At 42.7% G+C, this 14,375-nt stretch overlaps 1 protein-coding gene across 2 annotated transcripts in view; it reads left to right on the top strand.

Moving 5' to 3' along the window:
* LOC137352397 (transmembrane 6 superfamily member 1-like) overlaps positions 1-14,375 on the top strand; it is a 58,045-nt gene that overhangs the window by 24,410 nt on the left and 19,260 nt on the right. Inside the window, exons 7-9 of one of the 2 annotated variants that reach the window (XM_068017735.1) lie at positions 9,128-9,232; positions 9,642-9,734; positions 12,851-12,970. In XM_068017735.1, coding sequence (XP_067873836.1) covers positions 9,128-9,232; positions 9,642-9,734; positions 12,851-12,970 — 318 coding nt within the window. The remainder of the gene's footprint in view (positions 1-9,127; positions 9,233-9,641; positions 9,735-12,850; positions 12,971-14,375) is intronic. The other variant, XM_068017736.1, reaches the window with a different exon arrangement.

Below are 14,375 nucleotides of genomic sequence, written 5' to 3'. Positions count from 1 at the left end.
GCCATCAAGCAGCACTTGCTTAGCAATAACCTGCTCAGTGACGCTCAGTTTGGGTTCTGTCAGGGCCACTGAGCTCCTGACCTCATTACAGCCTTGGTTCAAACATGGACAAAAGAGCTGAACTCAAGAGGTGAGGTGAGAGTGACTTCCCTTGACATCAAGGCAGCATTTGACTGAGTATGGCATCAAGGAGTCCTAGCAAAACTGGAGTCAATGGGACTCGGGGAAAACTCTCTGCTGGTTGGGGTCATACTTAGCACAAAGGACAATGACTTCCAACAACCACAGCCAATCATCTGAGCACCAGGGTATCACTGCAGGAGTTCCTCAAGGTAGTGTCCTAGGCCCAACCATCTTCAGCTGCTTCATCAATGACCTTCCTTCAATCATAAGGTCAGAAGTGGGGATGTTCGCTGATGATTGCACAATGTTCAGCACCATTCGCAACTCTTCAAATACTGAAGCAGTCCGTGTAGAAATGCAGCACGACCTGGACAATATCCAGGCTTGGGCTGATAAGCGGCAAGTAACATTTGTGCCACGCAAGTGCCAGGCAATGACCATCTCCAACAAGAGAGAATCTAACCATCTCCCCTTGACATTCAATAGCATTACCATCACTGAATACCCCACTATCAACATCCTAGGGGCTACCATTGACCAGAAACTGAACTGGAGTAGTCATATAAATACCGTGGCTACAAGAGCAGATCAGAGGCTAGGATCCTGCGGCGAGTAACTCACCTCCTGTATCCCCAAGGCCTGTCCACCTTCTACAAGGCACAAGTCAGGAGTGTGATGGAATACTCTCCACTTGCCTGGATGGGTGCAGCTCCAACAACACTCAAGAAGCTTGACACCATCCAGAACAAAGCAGCCCACTTGACTTGCACACTGTCCACAAACATTCACTCCCTCCACCACTGACGCACAGTGGCAGCAGAGTGTACCATCTACAAAATGCACTGCAGCAACGCACCAAGGCTCCTTCAACAGCACCTTCCAAACCCGCGACCTCTACCACCTCGAAGGACAGGAGCAGCAGATGCATGGGAACATCACCACCTGCAAGTTCCCAAACAAGCCACACACCATCCTGACTTGGAACTATATCGCCGTTCCTTCACTGTCGCTGGGTCAAAATCCTGGAACTCCCTTCCTAACAGCACTGTGGGTGTACCTACCTCACGTGGACTGCAGTGGTTCAAGAAGGCAGCTCATCACCACCTTCTCAAGGGATGGGGAATAAATGCTGGCCTGGCCAGTGACGCCCACATCCCATGAATGAGTAATATAAAAAAAAATACTCACAGCTGGAGAATTGTGTACAGTGTTAGCCTTCTTAGCTAAGGAAGGATGTAATTGCCTTAGAGGGAATGCGATAAAGCTTCACTAAACTATTAGAGAGGATTGCTCTATGAGGAGAAATTGTGTAGACTAGGCCTATATCCCTAAAGTTTAGAAGAATGAGAGGTGATCTCATTGAAGTACATAAAATTCTTAAGGGGCTTGACAGCATAGGTTAAGAGAGGATGCTCCCCCGCAATGGGAGGAAGAAACCTGCAGCTCTCACTAAGAAGATATGGTTGGAGGTAGCTGAGGAGGTGTAATTGGATGCCACAGCGCATCCGATATGGCGGATGGTGTGTGCCGTGTGGTATCGGCATCAAGAGATGTGTCCAGGGCTCACCCATTTGTCAATGTAAATAAAGGCTCAACCCGTGTTTGATGGTTCCTTTACCAAATTGGTTTGTCCTCAATGCAGTTGGTGCCAGCTACTTGTCAGATGTGCACACTGGGGGCTGAATTTAGCTCCCCCTCCCAGGCGTGGGGTCTGTGGCACAGGGGGCCTGAAGATTGCTCTGGAGGAGGCCCGCCCCCGACCCAGACGCTGTGAGGGCCTGTCCCGATATTCACAGAGTCGGAGAGGCCTCATGGCAGCCCCTCTGCCACTTGTCGATGGGCCCAGCATTTATATATTGTCACGGATCTGTAATTATTTTTCTCCTCGGATTAAAAACTGTGTGTGTGCCTTTAAAACTCTATTTAAAACAGTGCACCTTTTAAGGGAGAGACGGTTCTGGAATTCCTGAGAGACAGTGTGCAGCATCTGCATTTTTGTTGCCCTGGGCAACAGCAGGAGAGAAAGGGTTCATGTGGTAATGTTTCCACCTGGCTGTGTGTGAAGTTGGCAGGGACTGGTCTGAACCAGTTCTGAGACTTTCCAGCAAGGTGTACTGAAGGAAAGGAGCTGTTTTATTCTCAGAAAAAATTCTGCAAGGAGCTACAGGCCAAGTTAATTCCATGAGTAAAGGAGAAAAGCCGCCTTTGTCAAGAAACCATTTGAATTGCTGTGCTCTTCATTCAAAGAACTGTTTAATGCTTGCTGCAGCCAGAGTTGAATGCCCATCTTCTGAAGGACTATTTTCATCAAATCCACATTAGAAGACCTCATCCATCAGGAATGTAACCTACAAAAACTTACTTATTTTATTTATTCTTAAGAGACAGCTAATGTTAAAAACTCCACTCTTAAAACTAGTTAACTATTAGTTTTTGAGTGTATGTGTGTGAATGTGGGAGTTAGATTAAAAATAAATTATAAGGTCTTTAGACATAGGTTTATCTTAATAGTTTTTTAAGATTTAGTTTTTTAATAAATAGTTAATTTGTTGTCTAAAGATACCTAATTCAGTCTGTTTCATTCTGCGGTTACTAGAGTGTTTAATTTGGCTGTTTTCCGATTGGGTGTGAAATCTTAATAATATGCTGCTACCTGTGGAGTGACGGGACTGAATTGACAGTGTGTTGCTCCCGCATAATTGCAAGCCCACTGCCACCTCCGATCCTGGTGCGACCTTCGTGCCGATGGCTGGTACTCCCGCGCCTTCCAATCCCCATCTGGGGAATCGAGGTACAATACTGATTGGGAGGGGTGAGTAGGTCATTTTTCCTGTGTGGGAGGGAGGTGAGGAGCAGCAGTAAAGGTCCCTCATTGGTGGCGGGAATGGTGGGAAAGAGTAAAGTTGATAGTCTTTGCACTTTGAGGAGACAAAAGTCAGTTGGAAAACCTAAGTGTTTTGGGGTGGAGAGGGAAAGTATCTAATATTGTGGGTATTGGGGTTGGGGATGGGAAGAGGTCCAAAAATACCGGTTTTAAATTTGTTTATAAAAATGTTTAGTGCTTTTTTTAAAAATCACGGAAAGGTTCCAATCCCTTTAAAAATGGCGTCAGCACCTGCGCACAGGCAGCTGATGCCATTGCCGGTGACGGACAGGCTGCCCCCTCCACGTGATCCATTCAAATGATTCGCCGCACTGAAGATTGCGGCAGCTGGGCGCCGCTTCCTTCGCCCACCACTGACCTTGGCAGCGGCAGAACAAGATTCCGGCTTGGGTGATATTACTCAGGCTCCCATCTCCCCCTGCCCGCACCCCTTGTAGCTGCTTCCACAGCTATATGCAGACAATCCTGGCAGTAGGTCTTCATGCAGAAGCTTTCTTTCAGTCTCTTTGGTGAAGGGGAGCTTTTCTCATGCAAAGCACTGAGACCTTTGTAAGATCTGCATGTCTTGTAAGTTCTTGGTGGGGGGGGAGTGGAGTAATATCTTACAGGGTACTTCCTTTTCGAATGCTGTTTTCCTCTCCAGTCTTCTACCCAGTACACCACCTTTCTTCCATTAAAGTAGAAAATTCCCATTGGGAATTCCATAAATGTTACCCGTACCATGGTTGGAGCAGGAGGGCGGGAGTGGTATAAAGTGGCCCTGTGATCTCACAGTCCTTCAGGCTGTCAAAGTCACCTTTCTCCTGGCGTAACTCAAAACAAAAACTTGAGAAATTGTTCTTCAAAGTTTCTGCAGGCTGCAAAGTCCAAACTGAAGTATATCTGCCAGTGACAGCTGATGCTGGCGACAGCTACACCTCTTCTCATTCATTTAAAGTTACCTTTGGCATATTGGGGGTGTAGGTCATGGCTTTTGGCCACTCCTACCCTGGTTGTCCTCATTTGCTTAGACTTTCTATATAAGTAAAATCCACCAGTTTATCAAAATCAAAACCTAGTGGGAATTTTAGAGACAGGTGGAAATTGGAATAAATCTTGTACCTCACTTAGTTGATTACTTCATTTTCCGATACTTATGTTGGCGTAATGATGCGTAAAATAAATTCAGAAATCAATTGTCTTTTCAGTCATTTAACACTTGCCTGGTTTTAGTTTTTCGAAAATAAATGCGTATTAACATGCAATGAATCTGTGTATTCCTGACGATTTTGGGAAATTCCGAGCTGAAAGAAGTGAAAATGATTGCCACAAAAACTGTGGACATATATAGCAGTGACTTTCCATGCCATTGGCATGTCCACAGGTGGAAGGCCCAGCCCTGAATGGAAATGCCACGTCAGCTGGTCAAGGCATTGCCCTGAGGAATGAGCCGGTTCATTCCTCAGGGCAATGCCTTGACCAATCAGAGTCAAGCTGCCTGTATTAAATTTTAAACAAAGCTTGGCAGTTAACTGTCAGTCACCATAAACTGGTGCATTTACCATGGCAACACCTCTACCAGAGTTCACTTGCCCACTAATCAGCACTCTCTTCTCATACAGTATAAGTTGTTGTTTTCCCTTACGTTTGTTATTCTTGTGACTGCCCTGATGAGTGCAAGACAAAAAGCTTCGACAGCCCATCTCTATTTTCAACAATACTCAGGTTATGAGGTCTTTAGACATAGGGTTATCTTAATAGTGTTTAAATTTAGTTTTAAGAAACAGTTAATTTGTTGTTGTCTAAAGATACCTGGTTTGGTCTGTTTTATTCTGGGGGTTACTAGAGTGTTTAATTTGACTGTTTTGTTGGGTGGGAAAACTTTAATAATATGCTGTGACCTGTGGAATGATGGGACTGAATTGACAATACATTGCTCCCGCCTCGGTCGTAGAAGTGTGTAGGATTACCCTTGTGTGCTGCGCTGATGTGAAATGAAGATGAGACAGAAGTGGGTAGGGGAGAAGAATGTGCACTGATTACAGCTTCAGTTGGTGGACTTGGTGCAAGGGGTCAGCAGTTCCCTCGAGGTTTCCAATGCTTCAGGTTCCTACTGGAAGTAATTACGTTCCATTACCAGGGGAATTGTTTAGTAACAACTTGGCAGGTTAGCGTCTCAGAAGATGAGAACTAATGACGATGATATTCCATCTTAAATGAGATTCAACCTGCTGAAAAGAGATTTGTGATCAACACAGCATGCTGCTTGTTTTTTTTAAAGCTGGAAGCAAATAAAACTCAGAGATTGGGTATCACTTTGCATTCTGATTAAGCAACTGGAGAAGAATAAACAGTGGGAGGCTTTGACAGGAAATGTACTGAGACACCAACTCCAGAATTCTGTGGACATTGACTCTGTATCTGTACAAATCAATCTGGCACTGATTTACATAACACGTGTTTGCTTTCCAAACACTGTTTGCATAAGCCCTAATAGAATATGCTATTCATTTTGCAAAAGGTTATTTAGAATCTTGTCAGGACTAGTTTTAAATGTTAACAGTTATGCAAAACTCTTTCCAATAAACATGTGTCTGATCTCTGTGACTGCAGGTTTGAGGTATTATAAATATTTAGGGGTTGCATTACTTATGCAGTTGCTGAATATAGTGATGTAACCATACTTTGTGAAGTTTCAGGCACTTTATCATGATTAATAAGGGTTTGCACTTCACAATAGCTTGAGATGAGCAGGAACAGGAGTAGGCCATTCAGCCCCTTAACTCTGCTCTGTCATTCAATTAGATCATGGTTGATCTGTACCTCAACTCCATTTATCTACCTTGTCTCCATATGCCTTGATGCACTTACCCAACAACAATCTCTCAATCTCTTTGAAAGCTCCAGTTCTCCCAGCCTCTACAGCCTTTTGGGGGAGAGTTCCAGATTTCCACTGCTCTTTGTGTGAAAAAGTGTTTTCCTGATTGCCCTCCTAAATTGCCTAGCTCTAATTTTAAGTCTATGCCCCCTTGTTTTTGATTTCCCCCACCAGAGGAAATAGCTAATCCATAACCTACCCTTGAAAATCATTTTAACATTTTAGACACCTCGATCAGATCACCTTTTAATCTCCTGTACTCAAGGACATACAAGCCAAATTTACATAACCTGTCCACATAATTTAGTCCCCATGATAATCCTCACACTTGTACAAATATTGATGACTCTGTGGCATTACTCACCCACAAAATACAGAGAAAAGGTTATGCCCTAATTTGTGTTTTGTTTAATCTCTGCTATCACTTCATTTAACAAACATTTAAAGAGTGCAACTTCCTTTCATGATTCGTTTTATCTTTCTAAAACTGTTTGCTTATGTAAGATCATACCTATTTTTGAACTCAGTAGCCATTGTATGTTTTTTGAATTATGTACTTTGCCAGAACAACACAAATTGTGATTGCATCTGAGTTGGATAAAGTACTCAAGATGCTCACTGTGTTTTACATATGAACAGATAGGAAAATGATGGACAGGAATGAGTCATTGTCTCCATCCAGCTTGTCTCATAGATTTGTGATGTCTTGTGCATGCATTCCCTAAGCCACCATGTAATCTTTTGGAAGAGTTGAAAATTAAGACACAAACCCAGGCTAATTAAGGGGTAGAAATTTGGAAAGTTCCTCTCGAGACCCTTCTTAGCTGATTTAAAACTAATCAGACTAGTTAAAGCAGGAGATCACCCTGCCTGGATTAACCTTACAAGGTACCTATCTCTCGTACATACGAACATACGAATTAGGAGCAGGAGTAGGCCACTCGGCCCCTCGAGCCTGCTCTGCCATTCAACAAGATCATGGCTGATCTGATTGTACCCTCAGCTCCACATTCCCACCTACCACCAATAACCTTTCACCCCCTTGCTTATTAGGAATCTATCTACTGCTGCCTTAAAAATATTCAAAGACTCTGCTTCCACTGCCTTTTGAGGAAGAGAATTCCAAAGACTCAGCCCTCTGAGAGAAAGAATTTCTACTTTACCTCTGTCTTAAATGGGCGACCCCTTATTTTTAAACAGTGACCTCTAGTTCTAGATTCTCTCACAAGTGGAAACATCCTTTCCACATCCACCCTGTCAAGACCCCTCAGGATCTTATATGTTTCAATCAAGTCATCTATTACCTCTTCTAAACTACACTGTGATCTCCGCCGCAGCCAGAAAAAAGTCCAGCTGTCACTTGAATAAATTCAGTGAATCAACGTCTATCACACAAGCTGACAACCTGTTCCACAGGTTTAATGTTCTCTGAGAAAAGACAAACCGCCTCCTGACATTTAATCTAGTTCTGCTGTTATATAACTTGTAAGACTGTCATTGGCCCTCCCTAACCTATTCAATTGAAACAATTGATCTACACAAACACAATTTGGTCACTTCTTCATTTTATAAATCTTGCTCAAGTCACCCCATGTCTGCACTTGCCTAGAGACCCAGCTCTTTGAGCCTATCTGGATAATTAAAATGCTTCCTTTGAACTGAGAATTAGATTAGTGACCCTGCTCTGCACCCTTTCTGAAGTCTCAATAACTCTCACCATGTGAGGAGACCATAAGTGAGCAGAGTATTCTAACTGAGGCCTAACCAAGGTCTTGTACAAGGACTAAATTATGTACTTTGTTTGATAGTGAATTGATCTATAAATACAACCAGGAACCTAATTTGCTGTAGCTATAACTTCACGGCATTGGTCATGAATCTTTAGAGATTGATGCACCATAATTCCCAAATCTCTCTCTCTCTCTCTCTCTCCACCAGCTTTAGTTCTTTCCTGTGAAAGGTTGACTCATTCAGTATTCATCATGCCCACATACTTTGCACTTTTTTCTAAGTTAAACATCATTTGTCAATCACGGAAATGTTCCAGCACGTCCAGATCTGCTTGTAGTAGTCGAGCATCATCTGCAGTCCTGGCTCTTGCACATATCTTTGTCTCTCCTGCAAACTTGCAGATCATTTCCCCCTAACAGCTACACTTGGATCATTAATGGAAATTGCAAATGTCCTAACACCAATCCCTACCAGGCATCGCTGGTAACGAGACTCCAACTAGATCTTTAAACAAGTTGAAAACAAGTTTGGTGACTGGAGTGGAGAATGCTGCTGATCAGAGATAATGGGAGGCTTGGGGCTGGGAATGAAAGTATGTTGTTGGTGGTGGGTGCAGTGAGATGAGGGGTACATAGGGAGGGGGAATGACAGAAATGTTCTGGGGGACCAGGCACTTGAAATGATATTTGAGTGTTGCAGTCAACAGATTTAATTTAATGTGCTGCCTGCAATGCTATGAACGGGCATGAGTTAATCATGTACCGTGATCCTCCTCCCGTTTTCAGCGTTCTCCAATTTAACCCCATTAAATGTTTTACCAATCAGTGTAATATTTTTTGTGTCAAAGTATTTCTTTAGCGTTTGAATTACTAAGTATTAAATACTACACCCAAGGGTCCACTGTTTCCGATATTGGTGCATAAACATTTAACCAGTTTGAATGACATTCCTCTGTGCACTAATTACTGGGGCATATAAGAAAGAAAGACATTTTATATAGCACCTCAGGATGTCCCAAAGTGCCTTAAAGCAAATCAAGTACTTTTTAAGTGTAAACACTGTTGTAATGTGGGGGACATGGCAGAAAGATCCCACAAACAGCTGTGTGATAATGACTAGCTAATCTGTTTTATTGATGGATGAATATTGGCCAGGGCACTATTCTTCAAATTAGTGCCATGGGATCCTTTACCTCCACCTGAGAGGGAAGACTTGCTTTCATGTCTCATTCAAAAGACAGCATCTCCAACAGAGTGGCACTTCCTGAATACTGCACTGGAGTATAGATTTTGTCCTGAAGATTCTACAGTGGGGTTTGAACGTGTGATCTTCTGACTCAAAGGTCAGAGAACCACCACTGAGACACAGCTAACAGTTTTCCCACTTAAAATAAACAGGTTAATTTTGACAAAACAGCAGAGGAATACCTAATGAACGTATTAAGTATTCATTTGCAGATACCATTAGTTCTTTGTAGGCTTAAATTTTGAAGTGTTCTATTTGAAATAAAAACTTAGTTCCCATCACTTCAGGATATTGAAATTGTTCAAAAGAAGAGTCTGCTACAGAGACCGCTCGACCTGTTGCTGGCCATCTCTCTCATTTTTGCCATTGCGTTCAGCCTCTTCAGAGGATTGGTAAGAAAAGCATAAAGGATACTTTCTTTCTGAATTGTCATAGCATTGCAATGTTATGAGGAGTTAAAGCTTAAAAGGTTAAGCAGTTTTCAATTTTCTGTTCCCTGTATCAGTAGCTTTAGATGTCTGTCTTGATTCTTTTCCTTTTAATACTCTGCCTAAAACCTACATTTTATTCACCTGTTTCAGTAGCTCACTACATTAATTAGTCTTGCTGCATTGAAACTGTCCCAGCAGCAAATGCAAGTAATAGCTTTATAATAAACTTTACATTAAACGAGTGTCTACCCTGAGAAGTTCCTATAACTTAGTGTGCATGATATAGAGGTGAATTCAGAGACATTGTGCAGTTTTCTCGTTTTCTCGGTTATCTCCGAATTCTGCACTGATTACTTATTGTTGGCAATAGGTGGCTTTGGATTGTCCTATCAAGATATGCCGACAATACCTGCGGCTCCAAGAGCCGTACCTGAGAGATCCTGCAGCCTACCCAAAGATACAGGTAAGATTGGATAGAGACTTGGGTTAAATTTGTCATTCATGCAATTCTGAATAAATGATATGTTTATTAATTCTGTTTAATTATAAGTGTCAATTAGACGCACTGGCTATACATATTCACTGATGATGCTAAATAGGGGTTACAGGGAGAGGCACTGAGCTTCGTGCCATGAAGCAAGATCAGCTTTACTCGCTGGAAGAGAAATTGAACATCATTGCACCAGTTTTTAGGGACGAAATATCAATGAATTTTGGGCCCCTATTGCCCGCACCTGATCTGCTCCAGAGGTGGGCCAACTGCTAAATTGGAAGCTGGCAACTTCGATGTGTGCAAGGCACACAGATGGAATTGGTCTTCGATGCTTTGCATACACAAATCGAGGTTCTAATGCTGATTGTAGGACCCCAGTGCAAATTGGACATCAAATGGGTGCAGCTTGTGCTACGTAAGCTCCGCTCAGTCATTCCCAGTCTTTAGTGGCCTGACCGGTGGTCCTTAACGGGACAGCAGGGGCCTATCCACAAAAAAGGGAAGGAAACGTTTCATAGTTTCATTTCTGTGGAGCCAGGAGGAGCAGGAGTTGTGGGACATTGCCAACCCATACATGCCTGCCTTCTGCTTAACCCTCCTACACAGGGCAGACCTGGCAGTGGAGCTGGACAAAATTCCCGAGGCCCTTAATTGGGGCACGATTGCCATTCACAGCTCGTCAGCTGAAATGAGGCCTGATGCCGGGTTTGTCTCAGGTCTCTTACTGATGTCGTCAGGCAGGTGTTTGAATCCCTCAGTTGTTGGAAATCAGCACAATTTGAACTTTCCCCCCATTTGCTGTACTCATTTTCCAATCTGAACCGCAGCAGCCAGGAGGCACCAAACTCTCCCAGCAATGGTGAGTGGAAAGCAGCGTTACAGTCATACGTTTACTACATTACAACAGTGATTACACTTCAAAAGTACTTCATTGACTATGAAGAGCGTTGGGACATCCTGAGGTTGTGAAAGGTGCTATATAAATCCAAAACACCACAAAAGCAAAACCCACGGCTGTCTGTCTTTTTTGGTCTCTTTCCTTCTGGCTGATGTGTTGGTGGGGATGGGGGGTGGGGGGCTTGGGAATAGTCACACCCTGTGGGTGTCAAGACAGGTGAACAAAGAAAATGGAATGAAAATAGATAAAGGAACTTGACCAAAATAAACCCCAAAAAACAAAGATTCATATTGACTAGAATGAGACCAGGGCTTAAGGTCTTCAAGTATGAGGGGAGGTTACATAAAATTGATTTGTATTCCCTTGAGTTTAGAAGACTAAGCGGTGATCTAATTGAGGTATTTAAAATGGTAAAGGGATTTGAAAGGATAGATACAGAGAAACTATTTTCCTTTGGTGAAGAATATAGAAAAAAAAGGTATAATCTTAAAATTAGAGCCAGGCCATTTAGGAGTGAAATCAGCTCGTAGCAATCTTGAATTCTTTCTACCAAAACCCCCGCTCCCACCCCCTCCCAAAGCTGTGAATGTTTAGAATGATTGGAGTTTTTCAAGATTGAGATCCCCTCTAAAGGACAGAGGGATCCAGAGGTCAGATGTCCTGTCACCCCAAAGCTGACACTCGCTTGGAACCAGCTGAAACTGAATTGAGAGGATTAAGGGCAGCTAGGGTGTTGTTCCAAGCTGTGACATGGTGAGTTACAGAATTTAAAAAATTTGGTCCTCTTAATGTAACCCTTGACACGAAGGCTTTGAATATTTGTGAGACAACTTTCTGGTTGTGGGAACTCAGACAGTGCTGATGTTGCACTTTAATGGGCCAGATAATGAATGTGTCTGTGTCCATTTTTGCCAGTGATCTGTTGGTGGATTTTTTTTTTTTTAAATTCATTCGTGGGACGTGAGCAGTGCTGGCAAGGCCAGCATTTATTGCCCATCCCTAATTGCCCTAGAGAAGGTGGTGATGAGCCACCTTCTTGAACTGCTGCAGTCCATGTGGTGTAGATACAGCCACGGTTCTGTTAGGGAGGGAGTTCCAGGATTTTGACCCAACAGTGAAGGAACAGCTGTAAGTGATGTGACAAATGCAATGGCAATGCCCTACACCCTAAACACAAGCTTCCAGTCTTCTGCAGGTAAGCTTTGGAAATCAAAGACCCTTGTGACTGAAATATTTCAAGGTGTTTTTGGCATAGGATTTGAACTCTCTGTTTCCTGACTCTGAGGCGAGGGTACTACAGTGAGCCACTGCTGACACTTTCAGCCAAGCCCATGTTCATTTCTGATCAAGATTTACATCTGAACTGTGCTGGAATACATCCCTGGAAAAGCTGCAAAGGGTGAGACTTCCCTCAGAGCTGAGTAATGCTCATCACACCATCGACAGGAAGCAAAGCTGTGCCTACATCAGTGGCAAAAGTGGATACAGACTCCTTCGATATCTGGCCAATTCAGAATAGTACATCTGTTCCTATTTGGCAGGCTGTGGAAGAAGTGTGTTTATGTCTTGCTGTTGAACACAGTACAGAGCCAGTTCGACCAGTGAACTAGATGATGTTAACCTCCATCCACAGAGACCATCATTCATACAGGATCATGAATAATTGGAGCATACCTAGAAGACAACAGTTACTGCTGCACGCCAGATTGATCCACTATATTAATCTGAAATCCCAGCAATGAGGTTTTATACACATTTCCAGTTTGTGGATCCTGATCCCAGACATGTCTTGGAACTGTCCTTTGTGCTCAAGTACAGAGATAACAATAATCTGGTAAAATAATGTTGGAGCAAGCATTAAGGAATGGAGAAGTACTGGAGTTGCTTATTGGAGCGTGGGAAGTGCTGGATTTGGATATTGGGGATTGGAAAATTCCTGGATGCACATTGGGAAGGTGCTGGATTTGCATATTGGAGCCAAGCACAGACTCTCCTGGCCTCTTGCTCAGTATTTTGAAACCTGTGTCTGCATAGTCTGTGGTACATGCTACAGCTGGGCTACATATAATGTGGAATATATTCCTGAGTCTATGAAAGTAATGCTGCTTTTCATTTGAGGCCTGTCCATTTCAAACATCCTGAGATTGTTGGTGAGTTTTACTCTTCACCCATTTTGTCTTTCTCTTAGATGCTGGTGTACATGTTTTACTCTGTCCCGTTCTGCATTGTGACCCTGCATGGTCTCTTGGTTCCTGGGTGTTCCTGGCTTCCTGACTTGGTGCTGCTTCATGCAGGAGGTCTTGCACAGGTAAAGAACTGCCTTGACCTATTGATAGGAACTTACTTTGATCTTGTTCAGCTTAATTTTTAAATCAAACATTTTCCCCTGAAGGCAGAAATTCATGAAGGGGTCTAATTCCACTGGAGCCAGTAGCCATCATTTCATTGTCTAGGTGATCAGTCTTCGCCTGGACAGTGAGTGCTAGTTGGCTATGTGACCAGCGAAAGCATCACAATCTGGATGCCATCAGAAGTGTGAACCTGGTGTGGGGGATGAGGCAACTTTTGTGAACCTCCCCCAATCTTGTGCAGAAATTCTGTGATCAACCTTTGCATAGAATTTATAGCACAGAAACCGGGCACAGCCTGGCAATCTCCTGTGGCAAAAATTTGGAGCTGAACTGCCTTTCAAAACCCTTAACATCTGAAAAAGCTTGAAGGAAAATAACTTGGCAGCTGTTTAAGGAGTATACTAAGGGATTTGTGGTAAATATGCGGCATAACTAATGCTTGTTGCAACTTGTCATTTACTGTTAATTTCTGAAAGAGTTTGTGTGTCTTGAGTGTTGTACATTTGCTTATTTCAGTATAAGATATAATTACTGGACAAAATAATTTTCCACTCTGCTTATAAGTGCACTTTTCCTTTCAATTCTAAGATACTTCACAAAATTTGGATCCTAAAACTTATTTGTAACTCAGCTTCATTTGTGATGTTGGATAGTTTATTTTAATACTTCACATCTGACAACTCCGAAGATAAATCACTGCAGCTCGGTCAATGGGCTTCCGTCTGACTAATTTGCCAAGCTTGCATGAAGTATTTTTGGAGATTTTTCTTAATATAATCTGGGCATACTTATCCCATAGTCATCAATTTACTCCTGTCTGCTGTATTTTAAATTTTTGTAAATTGTATTAGCTTCTGTTACTGTGCTGGCTCATTACTGGATGCTGATTATTTTTGCTGAATCATTTGGTCATGGGTCCAGACTAGTATAGATTTAAGGGAGCCTTCTAGTATTGGTTTACATTACCACGGTTTATGTAAATAAACTTAATCCTAACCTGCAAATTAACGGGCAGGAAAAGACGGGCTGGTTGGGGTATAAAGTAAGAAATAATGGCAGCTTGTCAGAAAGGTACAGCGATAATTATGGGGGGTTTAACCTACATATAGACTGGAAAAATCAGATGGGCAGAGGTAGCCTAGATGAGTACATAGAATGTTTTCAGGATAATTTCTTGGAACAATACTTTCTGGAGCCAACCAGAGAGCAGGCTATACTAGACATGGTATTGTGCGATGAGATAGGATTAATTAATGACCTGGTAGTTAAGGCACCCCTAGGTAGCAGCGATCATAATATGATCGAATTTTACATTCAGTTTGAGGGAGAGAAGAGTGGGTCCAAAACTAGTATTTTAAACTT

The sequence above is a fragment of the Heterodontus francisci genome, chromosome 38, assembly GCF_036365525.1.
Source record: "Heterodontus francisci isolate sHetFra1 chromosome 38, sHetFra1.hap1, whole genome shotgun sequence".
Lineage (NCBI taxonomy): Eukaryota > Metazoa > Chordata > Chondrichthyes > Heterodontiformes > Heterodontidae > Heterodontus > Heterodontus francisci.
The sequence above is the reverse complement of the archived record's forward strand: the minus strand, read 5'-3'. Positions and strand labels throughout refer to the sequence as shown.